This window comes from Berghia stephanieae, chromosome 3 (assembly GCF_034508935.2).
Source record: "Berghia stephanieae isolate SIO BIC M18660-M18661 chromosome 3, UCSD_Bste_1.3, whole genome shotgun sequence".
In the NCBI taxonomy this organism is placed as follows: Eukaryota; Metazoa; Mollusca; class Gastropoda; order Nudibranchia; family Aeolidiidae; genus Berghia; species Berghia stephanieae.
In genome coordinates, this window is record NC_088362.1 from 23,229,459 (window position 1) to 23,252,433 (window position 22,975).

Sequence of the window (22,975 nt, forward strand, 5' to 3'; positions counted from 1 at the left end):
ATCTGTAAGCTTAAGATTCTTTTCAATTTGATGGGGTTTTAAAAAAAAAATAATAGCTGTTTAGACCTAGATATTGTGAGTATGATTTCTAATTAAAGATCAGACAGTGATTTCAAATACTGGTTGAGTCCTATACAACATTGACCAAATTCATTATACCACGATACACTATACCACCAATTTTATCTTGGTCTCAAACATGGCCCTTGTAACGGGGTTGCCCTGTACTTATTATGAGCATAGTTTCCAGTCTCCATGAAATTGACGATAATACCTCTCCACCTGATAAACACCTTAGTACAAGATAAAAAAAACTTGAGCTTGATCTTTTATATAGAGCAATATCCACTAAACATGCTCAAAGCGCTTTACAAGGGGTCCCTAACCAACAGCAACATAATATGTAGGACGAGACAACGCTGTTAACAGCCAGGTACTCATTTTACACTTGGAGTGAGGTGAGAGGATGCGAGTACAGAGCCTTCTCCAAGAACTCAACTATATGCACCACTCAGGACTCGAACCCAGGACCTTCCGATCCAAAAGCGAGTGTCTCTGACTGTATCCATCATATTTCTTATAAAAAATGTATTCTCTTTTTCCACCGATTGGCACTCGAATTTAAAATTAAATAGTTGCCTATAAGAATTAACATTGTGGACAAGATATCATAATGCGTCATAATCTATTTTCAGTGCAGATGGTGACAAAAAAAAAAGTTAAAAAGGAGGAAAATTTTTTGAATGATTGTCTTTAAATACTTTAAATCCCATTTTTACTGACGGTGTTGCTGTTAGCTAGGGATCCATTGTAAAATGCTTTGAGCACGTTTAATGAATATTGCGCTCTATAAAAGCTCTTTTGTTGTTTTTTTTGAAACCCTGAGAAACTGATAAAAACGATATTTTACCATAACTTTTCAGAATTACAGCCTCGTATATATACGTACCTTTTTCTTCTGCCAACCATGCAAGAGATGAGCAAAGCAAAGCTAGGCTTTTACCACTACCAGTTGGACTCTCCAGTAAGCAATGCTGGCGACGCTCAATTCCTTTAATAATCTAAAACCATAAAATATGAAACGTGCATTGATCAATTTTTCAAATCAAGAAAACATATTGATCGATATTTATTTGAAAAAAATGTTTTAAATAATATTGACTTAGCCATGACTTCAGAATGGTGTTACAAGTTGTTAATCATTATGCTATCATAAAAATTGACCAGTTATACAGCGCAATATCCACTAAAGATGCCCGAAGCGCTTATTAAGGGGTCCATAGCCAACAGCAACAATTAGCTTGTAGGACAAGACATGATGCCTATTTGGCCATATATTATTACAATTTTTTCAGAGAACACTGATGACTATGCGGCTATATGGAAGTGGAAGGTCCTGGGTTCGAGTCCCGCTTTGAGTGAGCGGCCCACAGTTGTGTTCTTGGAACAAGCTCTTTACTCACATTCTCTCAATGTACTCAGCAATGTCTCTGTCAGAAAAAATTGTAATATTGCCTAAATAAATATTAAGTGTTTATTGGCTAGGGCCCCTTGTAAAGCACTTTGAGTCAAAGTTTGAGTATGTTTGGTGGATATTAATACGCTTTATCAATGCTACAGTTTGTTTGGATTTTTTTACGGTCAGTTACTCAGTTACTCATTTTACAAATGAGTATGGTGAGAGAATGCTAGTAAATAGTAATAAAGAGTTTTTGCCAAGGACTCAACTAATCACCGTTCAGTGTGCGACTCCCTGGACCTTCCAGACTGAAGGCAGCGAGGATCATACCATGCCATAGGACCACCATCACCATGGCTATGCAGTAACTGCTGTAACCATTCTTCTTCTTCTTCTTCTTCCTTTGATTGCCCACAATCAATTGGTTGATTATTATGGCAAATATGAAACTGCTTTCTAATCTCTCTGTATTCCTTGTTTATAATCGTTAGTCTAAAATCAATTTCCAGGGACATTCAGGGGTCGTCAACGTTGGTCAGTGATGGTTTGTCTAAGGTCTAAGTATCTGCATAGCAACTTGCCACAAAAGCATCAATTGTAGTGGCTTCGGTCACTTTAGCGTCAAGCTGGTTCCAGTCTCTGACCGTACGCGGCAAGAAGGAAAAACCACGGTATTGTGTTCTGTGTGTTAAGAGGCTGTATTGGTTGTTGTTACCTCTTCTCTGTCTCAAAGGTGCTGGTATCAGTTTTTTCTTGATGACTGGGCATTCAGCGAGGTGGTGCTTGATCTTAAATAGCATTGTTAATCTTGCTGATTTTCTGCGGTGCTCTAATTTTGGCCACTGTAGTTATTCTAATATGTCTGATACACTTGAGGTGTTGTGGTGTCTGTTCAGGACGTAGCGTGCAGCTCTTCTTTGCACTGATTCAATTTTTGAGACGTATTTTTGGGTGTGGGGGTCCCAAACAGTGGAAGCATATTCCAGAACAGGTCTTACAAATGTTTTGTATGCCTTTTCCTTGATTTTCGAGGAGCTAATTTTTAGGTTATGCCTTAAAAATCCCAGTGTTTTGTTTGCCTTACTTGTGATCTTGTTAATATGCTCATCCCATGTTAGGTCTTTTTTCATGCTAACACTAACACCAAGATATTTTGCAACATTCACTGTCTCCAATGTATGTCCATGTAAGTGGTATTCAGTTATCATGGGTGTTTTTGATCTTGTTATGGACATTGATTCGCTGGGTGGAACTTCATATCCCAGCTTTTTTCCCATATTTCTAGTTGACGCAGATCCGCTTGCAGTTTGTCACTGTCAGTGCTGTAGACTACAGTCTACAGTATCATTATCATCTGCAAAGAGTCTGGCTGTTGTGGTTAGATTGATTAAGTGGCAGGTCATTAATGTATGCCAAGAATAGACAGATCTTGTGCATAAGTAGGCTGTGATTCACACGGTCAAAGGCTTTGGCAAAGTCCATGATAAGGACGTCTGTATGGAGTCCCTTCTCCAGATTGGTTGTCAGCTCTTCCGTAAATTCCAGCAGTTGGGTTATTTCTTCATAAGTCGTGTCTGAGAATAATCAATTTTCTTATTCTTAGACATGTCTGAAAATAATCACAGCTTTATTATTATTATTATTATTGGCATTATCAGATCAGTCACAGACTGTAGTACAGTAGGTACATGAGACTATCCAGTTACAGTACAGTCACTGTACTCTACTCTAAGACTGTGGACTGCTGTCACTGTCAGTGTCAGTCATCAGTCTTCTCTCACAACCACTGACTAGGAATACTTACCCGATCCATCATACTGAACTGAGATGGATATGGTTTATCTGGGAAAAGAACAGGAACCCCAGATATTTTATAAGACATCTTGTGTATCTTTTAAGAAGTTATATTATCTAAATAAAATATTTCGAATTAGGCGCCGTAGCAATCCGCCGCGGCCATTGTGTTTGTTTTGATTTTGCAGTTGCAGCAGTCAACAGTTATGGTTTTCTTTCTGCGTAAAGTGCGAAGAATTCTAATAGTATAAGCAGTTACAAAAAGAAATGTATTGATTTACCTATTCGAATTATTAATTGTTTTTAACCCGAAGATTTTCATGTTGAAGTCTGTTGTTCTTTCATGAAATATTTTAAGTTTGTAACAAATGAATTTACTATTTGATTCCTTTGAATTGGTATATTCCATGTGTTTTTTTTATTGGTGGGAATTGCATAATAATATTATTAATATTTGACTTGAATAAGAGAAGAATCAGATGAAACAGCGGGATCATGAGAGATATCAAAGAAAATTGAAAGTTGGAACATCATTTTGTTACAGAAATTGCAGATCACTAATCATTGAACGCCGTCCAAGCCCACCATCTTAAAGACTGATGACCAGAGAGCATGTAACTTGTGCGGCTATGTGGTGTAATGCTATGACACTCGCTTTCGGATCGGAAGGTTCTGGGTTCGAGCCTCGCTCGGCGCATAGTTGAGTCCTTGGAAAGACTCTTTAACTTTACTCACATTATCTCACCGTACTCGGGTGTAAAATTAGTACCTGGCCGTTAACAGCGCATGACAGGCGTATGTCTCGTGTTGCTATTGGTCAGGGACCCATGTAAAGCGCTTTGAGCATGTTTAGTATATATTGCTCTATAAAAAAGCTCAAGTAAAGTAGCCGAGTTTCAATCCCCACCTGGGAAGTGGATTTCTTATCGCAAAATCAGTCATATGTCTTTCTTCAATCATTTCTTAGCTAGACACATTCTAGCTCCTCTGCCAACTTAACTAGACACCTTCTAGCTTTTTTACAAACTTAGCTAGACACCTTCTAGCTTTTTAGCCAACTTTGTTTGACACCTTTTTGTCAATTTGGCTGGACACATTCTAATTCTAGCATCTTAGCTAATTTAGCTAGATACCTTGTAGTTCTGAAAAAAGTGGTGTGACATCTTGCTCTTCTAGTTTGTTTGTTTGTTTGTTTGTTTGTTTGTTTTTTGTTTTTTTTTTTTGTTTTTTTTTAATTAGCACTTTTACAAACTAGTAAGGGCTCTACTATCCCATTGCTCTCAGTAGAAAAAACAAAAATTCCAAAAGTAGAATCTGCTGATTGCACTTCAACAGATTTGTACTTGAAACTTGGACTAAACAGACTTCAACAGTCGTGACGTCATTTCCCTCGACTGGTTCTAAACTATCGGAATAATGGCGGATGCCCTTATGAAATAATTCTCCGACGAGCATAAAAGTGTATCCAGAGAAAGAAAAACATTATAAATCTGATCATGTTTTGACTTTTATACATTCTGATCACATGACATGTGAAAAAATTCTAGCCAGCATGAAGATTAAAAAGTACAGGTTTTCTCTCTTTAGAACGAAGCTACTCGTTGCTGGACGAACTTGACATCAGACAACTGAATCCTATTCTTTTGAGATTGAATTATGTGTTGCAGAAAAATGTATGTTTCCACTTAAAAACTGAGCGCCAAACCCTTTTAGATCTATATGCGGCTATGCGGTCTAGTTGTATGACATTCGGTTTCGGATCGGAAGGTCCTAGGTTCGAGCCTCGCTCGACGCATAGTTGATCCTTGGAAAAGACTCTTTACTCACATTCTCTCACCGTTATCAGGTGTAAAATGAGTATCTGGCCGTTAACAGCGTTGTATCTGTCCGAAAAAAATTGTATTATCACTTAACAGGCGGAATGTCCCGTTCTTTATTTTACGTGTTGCTGTTGGCCAGGGACCCTTTGTAAAGGGCCAGGGGGTGGGGGGGGGGGGGGGGGGGGGAATTCAACGACTGGATGAACCATTAGTGACAAAAGCGCTTTGAGCACGTTTAGTGGATATTCCGCAAAATAAAAGCTCAAGTTTTTGTTGCTTTTTTGTTGTTTTTTTTTATTATTTTTTTTTCTTTTTTTTTTCTTTTTTTAATCAAATATATAAGATCAGAGGAATGACAGCCACACTTTGGAATAAGTAGGATGGCAATCATTAAGAGACTCTTGAGAGTCAACTCGGCTTATTCTCATTATTTTCATTGACACCACCCCGGGTTGGTTTGGATATCCTCAGATCTTTTAATAAATATGCTACACTTAAGTTTAATACAATGCCCGACAACATCAAAGAGTGGACAGGTCTGAATCTCAATAGCCTACTGGAAAAGACCAGAGACCGCGACGAATGACGTAATGTGGTGAAGTCTGCACCCTGTTGCTTCTAATGGTGCTCACATTGTTATGTTATGACGATCGACCCAATCAGCAAATTCTTCACCGCATTCGTGCACCGTCACAAACCCGCTAGATGCTCTGCGGTTTCGGGTTCTATCCCACATCGGGTGGAAAGTCCCCACTGATGAAGCGATTTTGCCCTGATGCAGGTTCTTGACCTAGGCCGATGTGTCTCCTCTTACTGGTGGAGAAGCCTGGAAACTTCTCACCTAGTTTCGAAGAGTGTATGTCCCTGCCCCCTCGAGGGATTGAATTCGTCCAAACCGACTTCCATCTCGTATATGCATCTCTGTTCGTAGTCAGGGAAGCTGCGTACAAGGGACTTATTTCGGCACGAAACGGGGGCGACGTCCATAATGCGTTTGAGAGGGGTATCCCCATTCCCTACCTCTTTGATCTTATTAAGCCAGTTTACCGTAATCGTCTCGATCCGGACATCGGGGATCTGGATTGCTGCCATTGTCGGGCCCCATTCTCTAGGCGTTCTAATGCACCCTGCATGTCCCCCCGACGATCAACTGGTCATGGGATTGAGTGAGTGAGTGAGACACTTAATCTCTCACGTTATAATATACATGTCTTTGCGGTCATCTAAACACATATGAATGTATATGATGTAATATTCAAATAGGCTAACCAACGACAGTTACAAAAATTGACATCAAAATGGATTGCCTATATTTATATACAGCTAAAGACAAACTGGTCTATCCGTTACAATGATGATGATGCTGATGATGATGGTGATGATGATGATGATGATGATGATGATGATGATGATGATGATGATGATGATGATGATAATAATAATGATGATGATGATGATGATGATGATGATGATGATGTTGATAATGACGACGACGACGATGATGATGATAAAGGAGATGAAACAACAATAGAAAACGATTTATAAAAGTAGCTCAACGAACGAATTATTTTATTCGTAATCATAGTTTATCCTGTAAACTTTCCACGGAAAAGCACTTGGTTCGTTTTGGAATCCCTCAAGAAGAAAAGGAAAGGGCGATCTGCTGTGAATTTCTGTTTTGGCTCAAAGGTTCCGGATCTTCCCATGATGATAGCGGTGGCCGCTGCTGCAACCGTGCCGGTTTCTTTGACTTCAATGACTGCCTGATGAATCGCCTGGTCTATGCTTAGGTGCGCTGCAATTAACCAGAAGATTTTTGACCAATCAAAACAGGGAACTTGTGACACACCTTCATACGTGCTCAGACAAACATAGTTGGTTGTTTAGAGATAATAATGTGAATGAAATCGACCTTTCTCTGATCATTATATATAGATAGTTCGAAGATGACGTCACTCGGGTCTTTGTTATTGTTTTTTGCCATCCGCGTTTATGAGTAATGCTCACTGAACTGTATTATCCAGACTATAAAATGATCATGGTTACACACAGTTTTGTGTGTTGGTCCGTTATACTTCCGGATGGCAATGTTATGAGCTTCTTAGCCAAGCGCATACTATATATATATATATATATATATATATATATATATATATATATATATATATATATAGCTAAATGGGTGACTAGTTATCACAGTATTTTCTTGATCACAATTAAGTTTACGCATAGTTTTCTGCATCGGTTATATTGATCAGGCCGTGGGTATTTTACTAAGACACATACCATCGATAGTAAAACCTGTGAAATTGTGTTGTGTTTACTAATCACTACCATTGTGCGGCTATGTGGCGGTATGACACTCGCTTTCGGATCTTAAGGTTCTGGGTTCGAGCCTTGCTCGGCGCATATTTGGGTCTTTGGGAAAGGCTCTTTACTCACATTCTCTCACCGTACTCAGGTGTAAAATGAGTATCTAGCGTCAACTGCGTTGTCTCTGAAAAACTGTAATATCGCCTAACATGTGTCTTGTCTCGCTCTATATGTTACGACGCGTTTCTATTGGTCAGGGACCCTATGTAAAGCGCTTTAAGCGCGGTTAGTGGATATTGTGCTATAGATAGTATGCGCTTGGCTAAGAAGCTCATAACATTGCCATCCGGAAGTATAACGGACCAACACACAAAACATTGTGTGATCATGAACTTTTATAGTCGGGGTAATACAGTTTAGTGAGAATCGCTCACAAACGCGGATGGCAAAATACAACAACAAAGGCTTGAGTGACGTCATCTTCGAACTATCTATATTTATATTTTTTTAAAAACTCGTGTTTCCATTATTATGACTGTCCGAGGGGCGTGGTTTTGTTCCTTTCCACTTGGTGTTTATTGAGTTGTTTATAGATAGTGTGCCCTTGGCTAAGAAACTCACAACATTGCCATCCGGAAATATAATGGACCAACACACAAAACTACAATATTTAATCTTGGTCGTTTATAGTCTGGTTAATACAGTTTAGTGAGAATTACTCATAAACGTGAATGGCCAAAAAAAAAAAAAAAAACAATATCAAAGATTCTGTCTATATTTTAAAATACATTTTGCTTACCGCATCAAAACGGTTCAATAGCGGGGTGTGAAAAAAAAATGTCATAAACAAAAATGAATAACTAGAATATAGATAGAACTAAGTTGACGTCACTCAGGTCTTTGTTACTGTTTTTTGCTATCCATGTATATGAATAATTCTCACTGAACTGTATTAACCAGACTATAAACGTTCATGGTTACACATAGTTTTGTGTGTTGGTCCGTATACTTCCGGATGGCAATGTTGTGAGCTTCTAAGCCAAGCGCATACTATCTATAGCTAGTTAACTGCCGTGCTCTGGAAAGTCGCGTATATAAAATTTGGTCAGATAACTCGTCCTTCAAATATCGAATCGATTTAAATGACCCTCATATTGGGAAGAAAGACTTCGCAGGTTTAAGAGTTTTGAGAGTAAAAACTCGTCCTTCAAATATCGAACCGATTTAAATGACCCTCATATTGGCAAGAAAGACTTTGCGAAGTCCCAGGTATGAGAGTTTTTGCCAAGATAAAGATAATTTAAATCGATCGGTATTTAAAGGACGAGTTTTCTGGCTATATTGATAAAAAGATGTTTTTTGTTGTTTTTTTTTTTCCTTTTTGGTTGAGAGTACAGCAATTAAATGATTACAACAACAACAAAAAAACCAACATATATTTAAATAGAGTTTCTTTTATTTTTTCGGGGGTCCTGATAGGTCAGTTGGCCGAACACTAACTTTGATCGCCACGACAGTCACACTTATATGTGCGACTATGTGGTCTAGTGTTATGACACTCGCTTTCGAATCGGAAGGTCCTGGGTTCGAGCCTCGCGCTCGGCGCATAGTTGAGTCCTTGGAAAAGGCTCTTTACTCACATTCTCTCACCGTACTCAGGTGTAAAGTGAGTACCTGGTCATTAACAGCGTTGTCTTTGTCCGAAAAATTGTAATATCGCCTAACAGGCGGCATGTCCCGTCCTACATGTTAAATGTTGCTGTTGACGAGGGACCCCTTGTAAAGCGCTTTGAGCACATATAGTGGATATTGCGCTATATAAAGCTCAATAATATCGTGTTCAAACTTCTTATAGAATCACGATAAGCAGAATGAAAAAGATTGGTTTTTAGTTTTAGATGCCGTTTGAAGACTGGTAGACTTTCACATTGTCGGATGGTAGAGATTCCGATACGTTTGGAGCCTTTTCCACTTTTCCAAGGATCCAACACCGCGCCGCTCAAAGCAGGATTCGAACCCCGGATCTTTTGGACCGAAGGCGAGTGTCATACCTCCAAACGGTGTGGCTATTGGGTCTAGTGGTATGACACTCGGAAGGTCCTGGGTTTGAGCCTCGCTCGACGCATAGTTGAGTCCTTGCAAAAGACTCTTTACTCACATTCTCTCACCGTTCTCAGGTGTAAAATGAGTACTGTTAACTGCGTTGTCTCTATAATAAAAAATATATAATATCGCCTAAAAGGCGTCATGTTTCGTTCTACACGTTACGTGTTGCTGTTGGCTAGGAATCCCTTGTAAAGCGCTTTGAGCACTTTTAGTGGATATTGCTCTATATAAATGCTCTACTTTTTTTTTAACCACATAGCACGCAAAACGTTTTGAGATGGTGGGTTACAAATATAATTTCTCATTGTGAGTGAGTTACTTACCTTCGTCACTGATCCCAGTGAAATCAGCACTTGGGGAGAATGCTCGTTGCATTCCCATATCTTTTAAAGGCGAAACCAATTCTAATTTCGTGGTAATTTTGAATTTGGGAATCTTCACTGAAAGGAGGGTATTTTCAAGACCCTGGAAAATGAATTGAATTCCAAAACCATCCAGGTCCTTTTCTACTTCATCGATGGTCTTTTCATTTTTCCTAGGCAGGACGACGTAAAAAGCGAAGCGTCTACCCAAGAAGTCCATTTTCAAAACTTCCGAAGAGATGTCCTCGTCATATTTCCAACCAAAAGCGGAAGCAGTTTTCATCATATCCACCTAAGAGACAGAATAACAAAAACAAAAACAAAAATAAAAACTGAGGGGCCGATTTTCAAAGCCTGCTACGTTACATTTTCATAATTCAGAGAAATGTGCAATTTTTGTTATTTATCTATTAAAGAGGACAACTTGAGCTAAAAAATTAAAAAAAAAAACCCCAAAAAACTTGAGCTTTTATTTGGTGCAAATTCCACAAAACGTGCCCAAACCGCTTTACAAGGGATCACTGGCCAATAGCAACACTTAACATGTAGGACGAGACACGACGCCTGTCAGGCGATATTACAATTTATTAACGGACAAAGACAACGCAGTTTACGGTCTCATGCTCATTTTGCACCTGAGTACGATGAGTGCCTTTTCAAAGGACACAACAATGCACCGGTCGAAACTCGGACCCAGGACCTTGCGATCCGAAGGCAAGTGCCATACCACTAGACCACATGACCGAACAAAGAGGAAAATATTGTCTTTAATTATTTTGCCTCATAGAACTAATTCTGGAGTGTTTTGAGATTTCGATTTTTTCCCTGATGATGCTATGCTGTCCAATAGATTGCTTTAGGGCGATAAGCACGTCTATTATACATGTCTGATAACTGAAAAATCTAAATATCCACTTCCCAACCAAAATAATCTAACAAATCGCTGAACATGAAATACGAAGAAACACCGCTATCGATTCAAATTTTGGAAACAAGATGGAGACTATTTGGACATATCTTAAGAAGAGACAGGAATATTCCAGCTAATAATGCAATGGCGTTATTCTTTACACCAGGCGGACATAACAAACACAAAGGCTGACCCACAACAAGCAGAATATTATACACTACGATAAACAAAGACCCCGAACTGTATGCGAAAAGGATTTAGAACACCGGAGATCCATCGCAGCAGACCGTCATCAGTGGAAAGAACTCACTCAGCAAATCAGAGAAGCTTCCAAAGCGCCCCAGTCCGAAGATTGGGATGCGATCAGTAATAATTCAAGTAAGTCAAGAACACAACTCCGCTCTACTCTGAAACAGCAGAGCATCTAGTTGAACGATGTGTTGTGACGATGCTACCGGGCGGGTTCCCGACGGTGCACGAATGCGGACCGGACTTTGCTGATTCGGTCGATCGTCATAACAAAGTAGTGTGAGAACCATAAGAAGCTGCTGTCTTACTCTGGAACAAACCAATAGCGAGGCTATGTTGCCTTGTGGTATGACACTCGCTTTCTAAGAAGAAGAAGAAGAGGAGGAGGAGGATGATGAGAAGGAGGAAGAGGAAGAGGAAAAGAAGAAGACGCATAAAAGGAAGAAGGAAATAAAACAATGATTCCACATTTTGGTACGCGTTACCTTTTGTGTTTTACCATCTACATGGAAATCTTGTTCTTGGGTCGAACCGGCATTAAATTGATGGTCCCATGTACCGTTAAAGAATATGGTGTTGATCAAGACCAAAAGCGTATTGCCACCGATACTACCTGGAATGGTGTTCATCGATAATATGTATTAATATTGATAATAATAATGATGATGATGATAATAATAATAATAATAATAATAATAATAATAATAATAATAATAATGATAATAATAATAATAATAATAATATAATAATAATAATTAATAAATGATATGAGAATAATATATGATGATGATGATGAGATGATGATGATGATGATGAATGATGATATGATGATGATGATGATGATGATGATGATGATGATGATGATGATGATGATGATGATGATGATGAATAATAATAATAATAACAATAATAATAATAATAATAATAATAATAATAATAATAATAATAATAATAATAATAATAATAATAATAATAATAATAATAATAATTGAATTGTGAGTGAAAAGTTGGAAAGTTTCTTATTTTGGAAGACAGGGAATTTCAGATTTTTGGAGCTGCATTAGAGAAAGATCTGCTGGAAAATATTGTTCTTGATGTCGACCTTCTAATGTCAAAGTGGGTGGACTGGAAGGATCGTAGATTTCTTGGTGTTATATTGACGTTTAAACGAGATCTGATATAATCAGGAGCTTGTCCATGTAAGCATTTGTAAGTGATGCAAGCTACTTTGGATTCAATTCGTTGGGCGATTGGAAGCCAATGTAGGGATTTCGGTTCGGAACCGGGGTTATTCTATCATGATTCTAGCGGCGTTGTTTTTTGCCGCTTGCAAAGGCCTAGTTGTTTTTGCGGGTAAACCAGAAGATGTCTCGTAATAATAATGATAATAATAATAAAAGATAATGATGATGATGATGATGATGATGATGATGATGATGATGACAACGATGACGATGATGATGATGACGATGATGATGATGATGATGACGATGATGATGATGATGATGATGATGATGTACTCGCAGCACGTCTGACCGGGATTAAGGACGTCTCCAGTCGAGGCTGGCTGATTTATTTTGTGGAAGGGGGGGGGGGGTTGGTCGTTTTTATTTTATATTACATTTCTTTTATTTTATTATCATCATCATCATCATCATCATCATCATCATCATCATCATCATCATCATCATCATCATCATTATCATCATCATCATCATCATCATCATCATCATCATCATCATCATTATCATCATCATCATCATCATCATCATCATCATCATCATCATCATCATTACCATCATTATTACCATTGTTATTATGATTATGATTATTATTATTATTATTATTATTATAACGGCCATAGGAAAAACCATGCTCAATCAAAATGCATCTTCCATTCTATATATTATATCTATTGCCTCAATAAATCTATCTTACCCTCCTCAAACATATGCTTGATCATATTGCTTGTCTTTTCCGCCACGTAGTCATTCACAGCCTGCTCCGGTCCCCCTTCTGCATTGAAGTCCAGTTCGCTCACATCGCCCAAGTAATGAGACTTGACTTCATCGCGGAATCGTTTTTTCGTCTCGAGTCCTGGTGCGTAAAACAATGCGTTGCCCGTTTTCAGCTCGACTGATGACGCAGAATTTAACTGGGAGTGTGTGTATGTGTGTGTGTGTGTGGGGGGGGGGGGGGGGGGGGGGGGATGAGAAAAAAAAATACAATGAGATTGATATTGTAGGGAGCGAAAAAGATGAATGGAGTTTTGGACGAAGCGAAAAAAATCATGAACTGATAACAACAACAAGCAAAGACTTCTGATCAAACTTTTCTCTTTTATTATCATTCAAGTTTCATTAAATTACTATCATTTTGTTATTAAGTTATTACGAGATCCTATAATATGAACATTGATGAAGCGTATTTCAAAGGATTCACCATGCTAAATGCGCTTCACAATGTTTCATTTATTCACCCAGAAGGGCGCATGGAACCATAATATTTCCAACAGGGTTCAATAGTCTGATGTCACTTTCGCCAAGCAACGAACAGCTTGGTTCTAAACAAAGAAAATCAGTACTTTTTATTCTTCACGCTGGCTAGAACTTTTTCACATTTCATGTGATCTGAATGTATAAATGTCAAAACATGATCCGATTTATGTTTTTCTCCTCTGGATACACTTTTATGCTCGTCGGAGAAGTATTTCAAAAGGGCGTTCGCCATTGTTCCAATAGTTTAGAACCAGTTACTAGTTAATATGCGTCATTACAAGGAAGGGACGTCACAACTATTGAACCCTAATCGCAAAACACCAGTTGTGCGTCCATTTTCGTACTATAACCGATTACGGAGAGAGAATGTGCGTAAAGAACCCTTTCCAAGGACTCAGCTATGCACCGCTCAGAGCGGGACTCGAACCCAGGACCTTCCGATCCGAAGGCGAGTGTCATACCACTAGACCACATAGCAGTACAAACATCTTAGAATTAGACAATAGAATTAGGTAATAAACAAAGCTATCTGTCCTCAAATTGGTAATTCACTCTATCTAGCTTAACGTTTATGAGTTAACCTCCTCCTCCTCCTCCTCCTCCTCCTCCTCCTCCTCCTCCTCCTTCTTTCTTCTTTCTTCTTCTTCTTCTTCTTCTTCTTCTTCTTCTTCTTCTTCTTCTTCTTCTTCTTCTTCTTCTTCTTCTTCTTCTTCTTCTTATTCTATCAGATTATCCCGCATTTTGTTGGATGGCCATAATGAATGCCACATCTCCATGCATCTCGGCTCATAGCATCATCTTCTTCCCGGCCCAGTTCTTAAATATCGGTCTTTTGCCCTATCCAGTCCAGCTATCTAGTGGACGTCCCTTTTTTCCCTCTTTCTCACTCATTGTATATCCAATACTTTCCTTCCCACGTACTCCCTCTCTCTTCTCTTCTCTTAACTTGTCCGAAACAATTCAATCTATCTTCTCCCATCTTTATTGATTTCGAATTCGTTCATTTCTTACGTTATCTTTTCTTGTCCAGCCAAGTGACCACCTCAACATCCTCATTTCTGCCACCTCAACTTCTTTATCTTGTATTTTTGTTTTAGCTGCTGTCTCTAGTCCATACACCATTGCTGTTTTTCCTTTAAAAAATAAATCCAATGCATCAGGTTCCCCCCGATATTAGATCGTTTGAAGACAATGGGTCATATATATTTTCCTCGTGAGGAAGATATAATAGGGACGAAAAGTCGTGACATCAAACCCTCTACTCTTTTGGTTCCTAAATCCTTGGGAGTGTGTATATGTAACCATTCCGACGGAGAACTAATAATGAATACGTTTCACAAGGGTGGTATAACTATTTCAGTAGTAGCAGGATGTAAAGCAGATTTTTAGGATTCTCTCTCTGTGGCATATCACTTGGACGTAGCCTCCCACACAGTCCTTCGGAAGAAGTCTCTGTCTTGTGCCCATCTGCCACATTCTGTCACGCCGTTGTTGAGCCATTCCTGGAAAATCCTGTTGCCATCTTCTTTGTGGTCTTCCTCTGCCTCTTTTGCCCTCCGCCATGCCCTCCAGTACATCTCTCTCTAGTGTGTATTACGGGATGTTAAAAAGAGCGACCAGCATATATTAAGACTAGAAAATAAGATACCATCCCTATGAAACGAGAAACGCATTTATACAAGATATGTATCCAGACCCCGGAAAGAGTGGATTTACACTTCCAATGAAACGGAAACCAGTTTTTTGACATCACACTTTTCTTCCATATTTACTGTTTCTTGTGATGTCATATTTTCAACAAGAAAAGAAATGTTTTGGCCACGTCAAGGCAAATTACACGGCTGTGAAAGTGCTAACCTAAGAAAATAAAATATCACAGGCTATGAAATCAAGAAATTAGAGGACCCCAACAATAACAGAGGGACAGCGTGGCTCAGCGGTACGGTCTTTGCTTCTTACCCGAAAGGGTCCGAGTTCGATCACCTACGCTGTGTGGCCTTGAGCAAGTCAGCTCGCCCTCGCTCAATTTGCGACGCTGCACTGCGGTTGACGCCTGGGTTATTACAGTCCCCCCTTGGAATAGACCTTAGAGACAAATTTTCCCTATTGGGTGAATAAAGGGAAGTTTATTTTATATTTTAAATGTATTCATAAGAATTTTAAAAAAGATTAACCGAAAATTATGGCTGACGTCACAACAAACCTCGTTAATGAGCCCATGGTAGGCTAAGTTCGTCGCATCTCCCAAATCTGTGAGGCTTAGAACTCTTCTCATCTCTGTGAGGGTTTCACCTTTCGCTCCAGTACTTGTCATGGATAAAGCTGAGTGAATGCTGGAATAGAAGAGAAAAATTAATAGGGTGATGTCAAATTTCCTTGGAAGTGCGAACCCAGTCCTCCAGATTCAGAGCTGCCAACTTGAAATTTAAATAAAATCGTAGTTTCCAGGGGGGGGGGGGGGATTCACTTTAAATTGCTTTAGAAATAAACAATTTACTCTCAGCATAGTCCCCAAAAATACTCTAAAGTCCTGAATATAGTTTCTAAGGAACTAAGATTTCCCTTTCAACAAAATTGATTGAGGCCGTATGCAGCTGTGTAGCTTGAGCCAAAAATTCGTATTTCTACTATTACCTCTACTACCTAAACAGCCAGGTAGATAGTAATGTTTTGTACTGTTGTGATTTTTTTTTTAGTCCATTGCTTTAAATGATTCAAAGAAAGACAATTGGCACGTCACAGAAAATGGTAAAGGTTATGAGCGTTAAACTTTGTCATTTATGATTTTGGTCACGTTCTGAAAGGATGCGTTTCCTTGCTTTTTACATTAAAATTTGGTGTGGAGTTATATTTGCGTTCAATGGGTACTTGCAAAGCAGCAAAAGTTTTGAACTAAGAAGTGACTGGGTTTCTTCTGGGTTTTCTTTAGGGAATTAACAAGCTAACTTACTGATGAACTGATTATTTGTTTCGAAAAAAAATATTTATAACGCTTATTTTTGTTCTTTGTTTTTGGGGTGTCTTTTTTTGTTTGTTTGTTTGTTTGTTTGTTTGTTTGTTTGTTTTTGGTCTTGCTTTTTTTCTTTTGTGTAATTCAATAAATAATTTAAAGAATGACTTGCTTTGATAACTAGAAGGTGCCATTATTCTATTGAATAATGTACCATGATATTGAATATTATTTGCAATTTGTATAGATCTATTAATAAATTGAAACTCTGGAATATATAGAGGTGGACATGTGTCAAATGAATTTTGAAAGGGGGGACATTATTCTACGAATTTTGACTTTGACACTTATTTGTGTGTTGCATATTGAATAATTTGAAACAGTAATTATATACCGAAAATTGTCGAATAAACAATGAATGTTGTTTGTATAACTTCGAAAAATTGTATCTATGCATGAAAGTTTCACATATTATTTATCCACGTGGAGAGGCCATACGATAGAGTCACGATCTCCCCGGCCAGGCGGAGTTGTCGTACCAGTAAGGTTGCGGGTTCGAGCCCCCATCGCCGCCGCGAACTCTTTATTCTCTGTTGTCTTCTGGAATTTTCCTACTCACTCCATTTCTTGTTATTATCAACATAAGTGTCTGCTCCACTCACTTTTATGAATTACATATTATTTAAATGATTCAAAGCCCATTAGTTTATAAACGATATGATACGATACGATACTATATTATCGATATCGTGTTGCCAAGTTTCAATCGACTCCATTCCAAAAATACAAGTAAAAGAAAATAATAAAAAAACCCAAAAAAGTGCGCGCTCTAGTTTTGAAAGGAAATAAAACACTATGTTACCTATAAGGTGAATACACTACACTCTGTCCCTTTTCACGAATTTTTGTATCGAAGCGTTGGGAGAAATCACTGATGGCAGTTGCAAGCATTTCTCCGTCATATGCAATAGCTGTTGATGCGTACAGCAAAAACAGTAGGACTGCCACAGTGGCTATCTGATTCTTCATCATCTTTTAATCACTGAAAATGAAAATGTAATATGAAATAATAATGATAATAATAATAATAATAATAATAATAATAATAATAATAATAATAATAATAATAATAATAATAATAACGATAATAATAACGATAATAATAATAATAATAATAATAATAATAATAATAATAATAATGATAATAACAACAACAACAACAACAACAACAATAATGATGTATTTCAAAACCATATACACCAATGATAAAAACGTCATTCTTCGTTTTCAGAGTAACGACGAAGGTTGCCAGAACTATATTGGAATAAATGCCAAAAAAGGTTACAAAAATTGCCAAATAATAATAATAATAATGATAATAATAATAAATAATAATAATAGTATAATATATTTATATATTGCAAATCCCGCGTTGCCGCAGCTCTAGACGCACACTGACAGGAGGGGAAATCATAATCCTACATATAACAATTACACTTCTCAGATATTATGGACTATTTATATACACACAGTTCCATTCGTAACATCATTAAGACAAAGAAGAATTCATCAGGTGTGTTTTAAGGCACTTTTTGAATGTCATTTCAGACGAAAATACCCTACTTCTAACATCTAATGGCAGTGAATTCCACACATTTGGGGCGGCATGAGAAAAAGCCCTATCAAAAAATGTTGTCGATCGAGCCAAAATGGCCCGAGAAAACGTCAAACTTATCCAAGCACAATTTATCTACTAAAACGCGCATAAAAATGGAAATAAATCTTAATAAGTGTCTTGATTTTTTTAAAAATTCACTTCGACTTGACATTAAGGGTAACCATTTTTGTACAGTTTGTGAAATCAATGAAATAGTTGAAAATAAATGATTTAGAAAAGATGTAACAAAATGCCAAAAAAATGTCATACCCAATTTTTGCATGCCAAACGGATTCAAAACAGTTTTTAGAATTTGGCATTTAAAAAAATATATAAACTGGCAACTCTACAACTGTTGATTTTATATGATATATTCTAAAACAAAAAACTATGGGTCTTAACTCCCTGACAGTTTATAATGCGTCTTTGACCAGTTAAGTGCCGTTCTTTGAAAAGTCAAGGATTTTGGCCGGAAAACTCGTCCTTCAAATATCGATCAACTTAAAGGACCCTCATCTTGGTAAAAAAAAAATAATTAAAAAAAAAAAAACAAAAAAAAAAAAAAATTAAACCCATATTCGATGTGTTTATATTTGTCAGATTCTGAAAACAGTTTATTTTATTGATAGAATGTTTTGGCAATTTAATGTTTTTCATGAAATATCTAGACGATACCCGAAAATGCAATAATCACAGATATGATATCACACAGACTAGGAAATAAAAATAAAATTATGAAGCCTGAAACTAGACTCCATTTTCTAGATTTCTAATTTACTTTACTTAACAAATTGTTATACTGTTATAATCAACTTGTGTAAAATAAAAATAATAATATAGAATCGATTGCTAAGGGTTCTCTCTTACAGCAATTCTCCGCTTTAATGTTTGAAGTATAGAATATGTATATCATGTGCCTGTGAAGAAAATTATTTGCTATTTTTACATTCACAAGGGGAAAACGATGGCGTCTGAGACTGTGATTGATCAGATTGATATTGAGATTCCTTTAAAGGTGATCATTTGCTTTCATTTATGATGCGCTTTGGTGCGTTTCCATTGAACTGTTGGAAACTGAATTCATCATCATCATCATCATCATCATCATCATCATCATCATCATCATCATCATCATCATCATCATCAAATCAAAGTAGTAGTAGTAGTAGTAGTAGTAGTAGTAGTAGTAGTAGTAGTAGTAGTAGTAGTAGTAGTAGTAGTAGTAGTAGTAGTTATAGTAGTAGTAGTTGTTGTTGTTGTTGTTGTTGTCGTAGTAGTAGTAGTAGTAGTAGTAGTAGTAGTAGTAGTAGTAGCAGTTGTAGTAGTAGTAGTAGTAGTAGTAGTAGTAGTAGTAGAAGTAGCAGTTGTAGTAGTAGTAGTAGTAGTAGTTGTTGTTGTTGTTGTAGCAGTTGTAGTAGTAGTAGTAGTAGTAGTAGTAGTAGTAGTAGTAGTAGTAGTAGTAGTTGTTGTTGTTGTTGTAGCAGTTGTAGTAGTAGTAGTAGTAGTAGTAGTAGTAGTAGTAGTAGTAGTAGTAGTAATAGTAGTAGTTGTAGTAGCAGTTGTAGTAGTAGTAGTAAGCCTCGCAGTCTGAATGACGCTTGCTGAGAATTGTGTAATTCAGCCACAGAGTTTTTAAAACTTCGATGAGTATAGCTGCTCACTCTATCCATGATGTTAATTGTTTCCATTGGTCACGATACTGAGCAACAGTTTTGAGGCTGTCGAGATCTTGTTGTGACTTTATTACGGAGGGCACTGCAGTTTTCCTTAGATCTTCGAGGATTAATTTGGCCTCATCTGAATCTAGACATTTCTGATATATAGAGAGATCCTGGTTCAGGGTAATTACTATTGATGTTGGTGGTCTCCCTACATATTTGTTGCCATGAAGGAAATATTCTGTCATTGTAGCTTGGGGTGGGATGTTATATTCTCGACGTAAGATGGGACCAAATAGCATCCATCGCTGTTCTAATATTATTGTACTTAGGCGATTATGTGGTCTTGTGAATGACACTCGCTTTCGGATCGGAAGCTCCTGGGTTCGAGCCTCGCTCGGCGAATAGTTGTCCTTAGAAAAGGCTCTTTGCTCACGTTCTCTCACCGAACCGAGGTGTAAAATGAGTATAAGGCCGTTAACAGCTTTGTTCTGTCCGAAAAAATGTAATATCGCCTAATAGGCTCCATGTCTCGTCCTGCATGTTAAGTGTTGCTGTTGGCATGGAACCCCTTGTAAAGCGCTTTGAGACTTTGAATGAATATCGCGCTCTCATTCATTTATGGAAAATATTTTTATAGAACTAGTAAAAAGCCCGCAATTTCGCGGGGAAAGAACTATTTTCATTCGATATTGCCTGAATCATTTTCTTGATTATCTTGATTACGATTAGATGCACACTTTAATCGATGTACTTGTCGCTGCCATGCTTTATTCGGCATGATTTCAGTTTATCAGTCAGTAGATATCAATATCAATAAGTCACGTCTTTACCACGCTTGACTTTGGAGGCCTTCCGAAAGGTCCTACAAAGGGAAACAACTTAAATAATATTCCCTCAACTAACCCCAAGAAAAAGTAAAACCTAGAGTACCTTTAACTAACCCTAATAGGAAAATAAACACCCTAGCATTATGACTAACCCTAATAGAACAAAAAACCCTCGGACTGCTTTGCACTACCTTTCAATACTTCACAAATTAAAATGGCGGCCGAGAATCAAAACAATGGTCAAATTAGGACATTTTAAACTTTCACAAATCTATCAAGGTTTGTTCTAGAGTTTTAAAAATGCTTCTACTTCTATATGATGACAAATTGAATTAATAAACGCCTAACAAAAGATCAACGGTGAAAATACAAATTGAAAGAATACTGGGGATGTAGGAGCTTTCGGAATATCTCCCCTTTACCTAACTTATGTGAGGTCAAATGAAAATCTGAAGCAGACGCGAAAATTATCAAGTTTGTTCGAGCTAGAAGCTAGACAGATACAATTGACAGTTTGCCCACAACGTTTAACTAAATATTTCCCAGGGCAATAATTATCACATCGATGGCATAAAAACGACCGTAATATCAGCAGTAATCTTAGTAGACGTTGTTAATCGGTGAAACTTGTTTAAAATTTGTGTAAATCCGAATACCTTCATATGATCAAGTGAATAATATCACTCTGAATGCCAAGATTTGCTAAAAAATGACTGACTTTAAATTATAAAAGGAAATCAAGTTATCTGTTTATCTATATGTAAAAAATACATTTCTAATTTTCAAATCTTTCAGTAGAGTTGTGCGCCGTATCAATTTTTTATTGACTCAAATAAGCACAATGTTCTCCACAATGCTATATTTTTAAAAGAAAGGATAGAAAAAACATAATTAGTGAGGATAAACGAATGTTGATACGATAGATCAAAAATAAAAATTCAAACTCACAGTTTCCAGGGATCCGTTAGTTTGGCTTCAGCTCGCAGATAAACACCAGAATGATTTACATGGGTATGTTTCGTTAACTTATATTATGGTCCTTTTGTGATGGTTTGTGAAATCGCCAGCTGTTGTTATCTCAAATTTAGCACACGTAGGATCACACAAAACTGATTAAAAATTAAAAATAACATTGTATGTTTCTAAAGCTACGTGTACATAAAGATTACACCAGTAGCACGTCGTTCTATAGTAACACGCTGCATTGGCCTAAAATATAAAAACAATAAATTGATTATTGTGCGGCTATGTCGTGGTCTTGTGGTATGACATTCGCTTTCGGATTGGAAGTTCCTGAGTTCGAGCCTCGCTCGGCGCATAGTTGAGTCATTGGAGAAGGCTGTTTACTCACATTCTCTCGTCGCACTCAGGTGTGAAATGAGTACCTGGTCGTCAACAGCGTTGTCTCTGTGCGAAAAATTGTAATATCAGCTAACAGGTGTCATGTCACGTCCTTCACGTTAAGTGTTGCTGTTGGTCAGGGACCCCTTGTAAAGCGCTTTGAGCACATTTAGTGGATATTGAACTATATAAAAGCTCAAGTTGTTGATTAGTATGGTAGAGAGATTGGAGTTGTACCGACGTGTACTTATTTGCAGGTCTGATAATCCAAACTGTTATGGTCCCATTGTTGTAATGGAAATACTTACTCTATAACCAACACAAAATATCCTCCATTAAAAAAAAATGTTAAATCAGGCCCATAATTGCATCCGGTTATCAGACCTGAAATTATAATCACGGCGAGTTGTGCAATTTGAATTGAAATTATACATATTATTATTCCAACAACTCCTTCCCTTTCGTCTCTATCAAAATACGAATCAGATATTTTTTAAAAGTATAAAATGTGAGTGACTAATGTTGAGCGAAAGCATAGTTTATGGTTATAACTTCTACTCAAATTTACCATTTTGTATTCTTGAATATTCTTAGATATGGTAACACCTCCTTCCCGCTATATGATCTTGTGGTATGACACCCACCTATGGACGGAAGGTCCAGGGTTCGATTCTCGCTCTGAGCGGAGTATAGTTGAGTCCTTGGGAGAAAAAATAGGATCTCGTCTCACATTCTCTCACCGTACTAATGTATAAAATGAGTATCTGGCCGCCAACAGCGTTATATATTTCGTATGCATTTTATATACTTAAGAAACCTAGAATTAACTAGTGGTTTTGGGAATAAAGCATGATCTTAGTACATAAGACAGTGTGCAAAATCCTTCGTCACTATGTGCGGTGTACATATAATAATAATATGTGACCCCTTGTCTCAAAAAGGTATTATGTCGGAATGACAAAGATGCTGAAAATTGAATTTATTGCCAGAAATATCCGACTTGCAATGAGTTCGTATGTTTTACTGAA

General features: G+C 37.4%; 2 protein-coding genes across 2 annotated transcripts in view; both read right to left on the reverse strand.

Annotated features, from left to right (window-relative positions):
* Nucleotides 1-3,452, reverse strand: part of LOC144967372 (Fanconi anemia group J protein homolog) — a 37,054-nt gene extending 33,602 nt beyond the window's left edge. Inside the window, exons 1-2 of the mRNA XM_078904492.1 lie at nucleotides 3,264-3,452; nucleotides 950-1,061 (exon numbers count right to left, since the gene is read on the reverse strand). Coding sequence (XP_078760618.1) covers nucleotides 950-1,061; nucleotides 3,264-3,341 — 190 coding nt within the window. The 5' untranslated portion in view covers nucleotides 3,342-3,452. The remainder of the gene's footprint in view (nucleotides 1-949; nucleotides 1,062-3,263) is intronic.
* A 3,159-nt stretch (nucleotides 3,453-6,611) lies between these two features.
* On the reverse strand, nucleotides 6,612-21,694 carry LOC144967375 (serpin B6-like). Its single transcript, XM_078904495.1, has 7 exons — nucleotides 21,555-21,694; nucleotides 17,324-17,503; nucleotides 15,715-15,844; nucleotides 12,952-13,168; nucleotides 11,499-11,626; nucleotides 9,816-10,146; nucleotides 6,612-6,868 (listed from the first exon to the last, which is right to left on the reverse strand). The coding sequence occupies exons 2-7, from the start codon at nucleotides 17,491-17,493 to the stop codon at nucleotides 6,660-6,662; spliced, it is 1,185 nt and encodes a 394-aa protein (XP_078760621.1). The 5' UTR covers nucleotides 17,494-17,503; nucleotides 21,555-21,694; the 3' UTR covers nucleotides 6,612-6,659.
* Nucleotides 21,695-22,975: the final 1,281 nt, after the last annotated feature.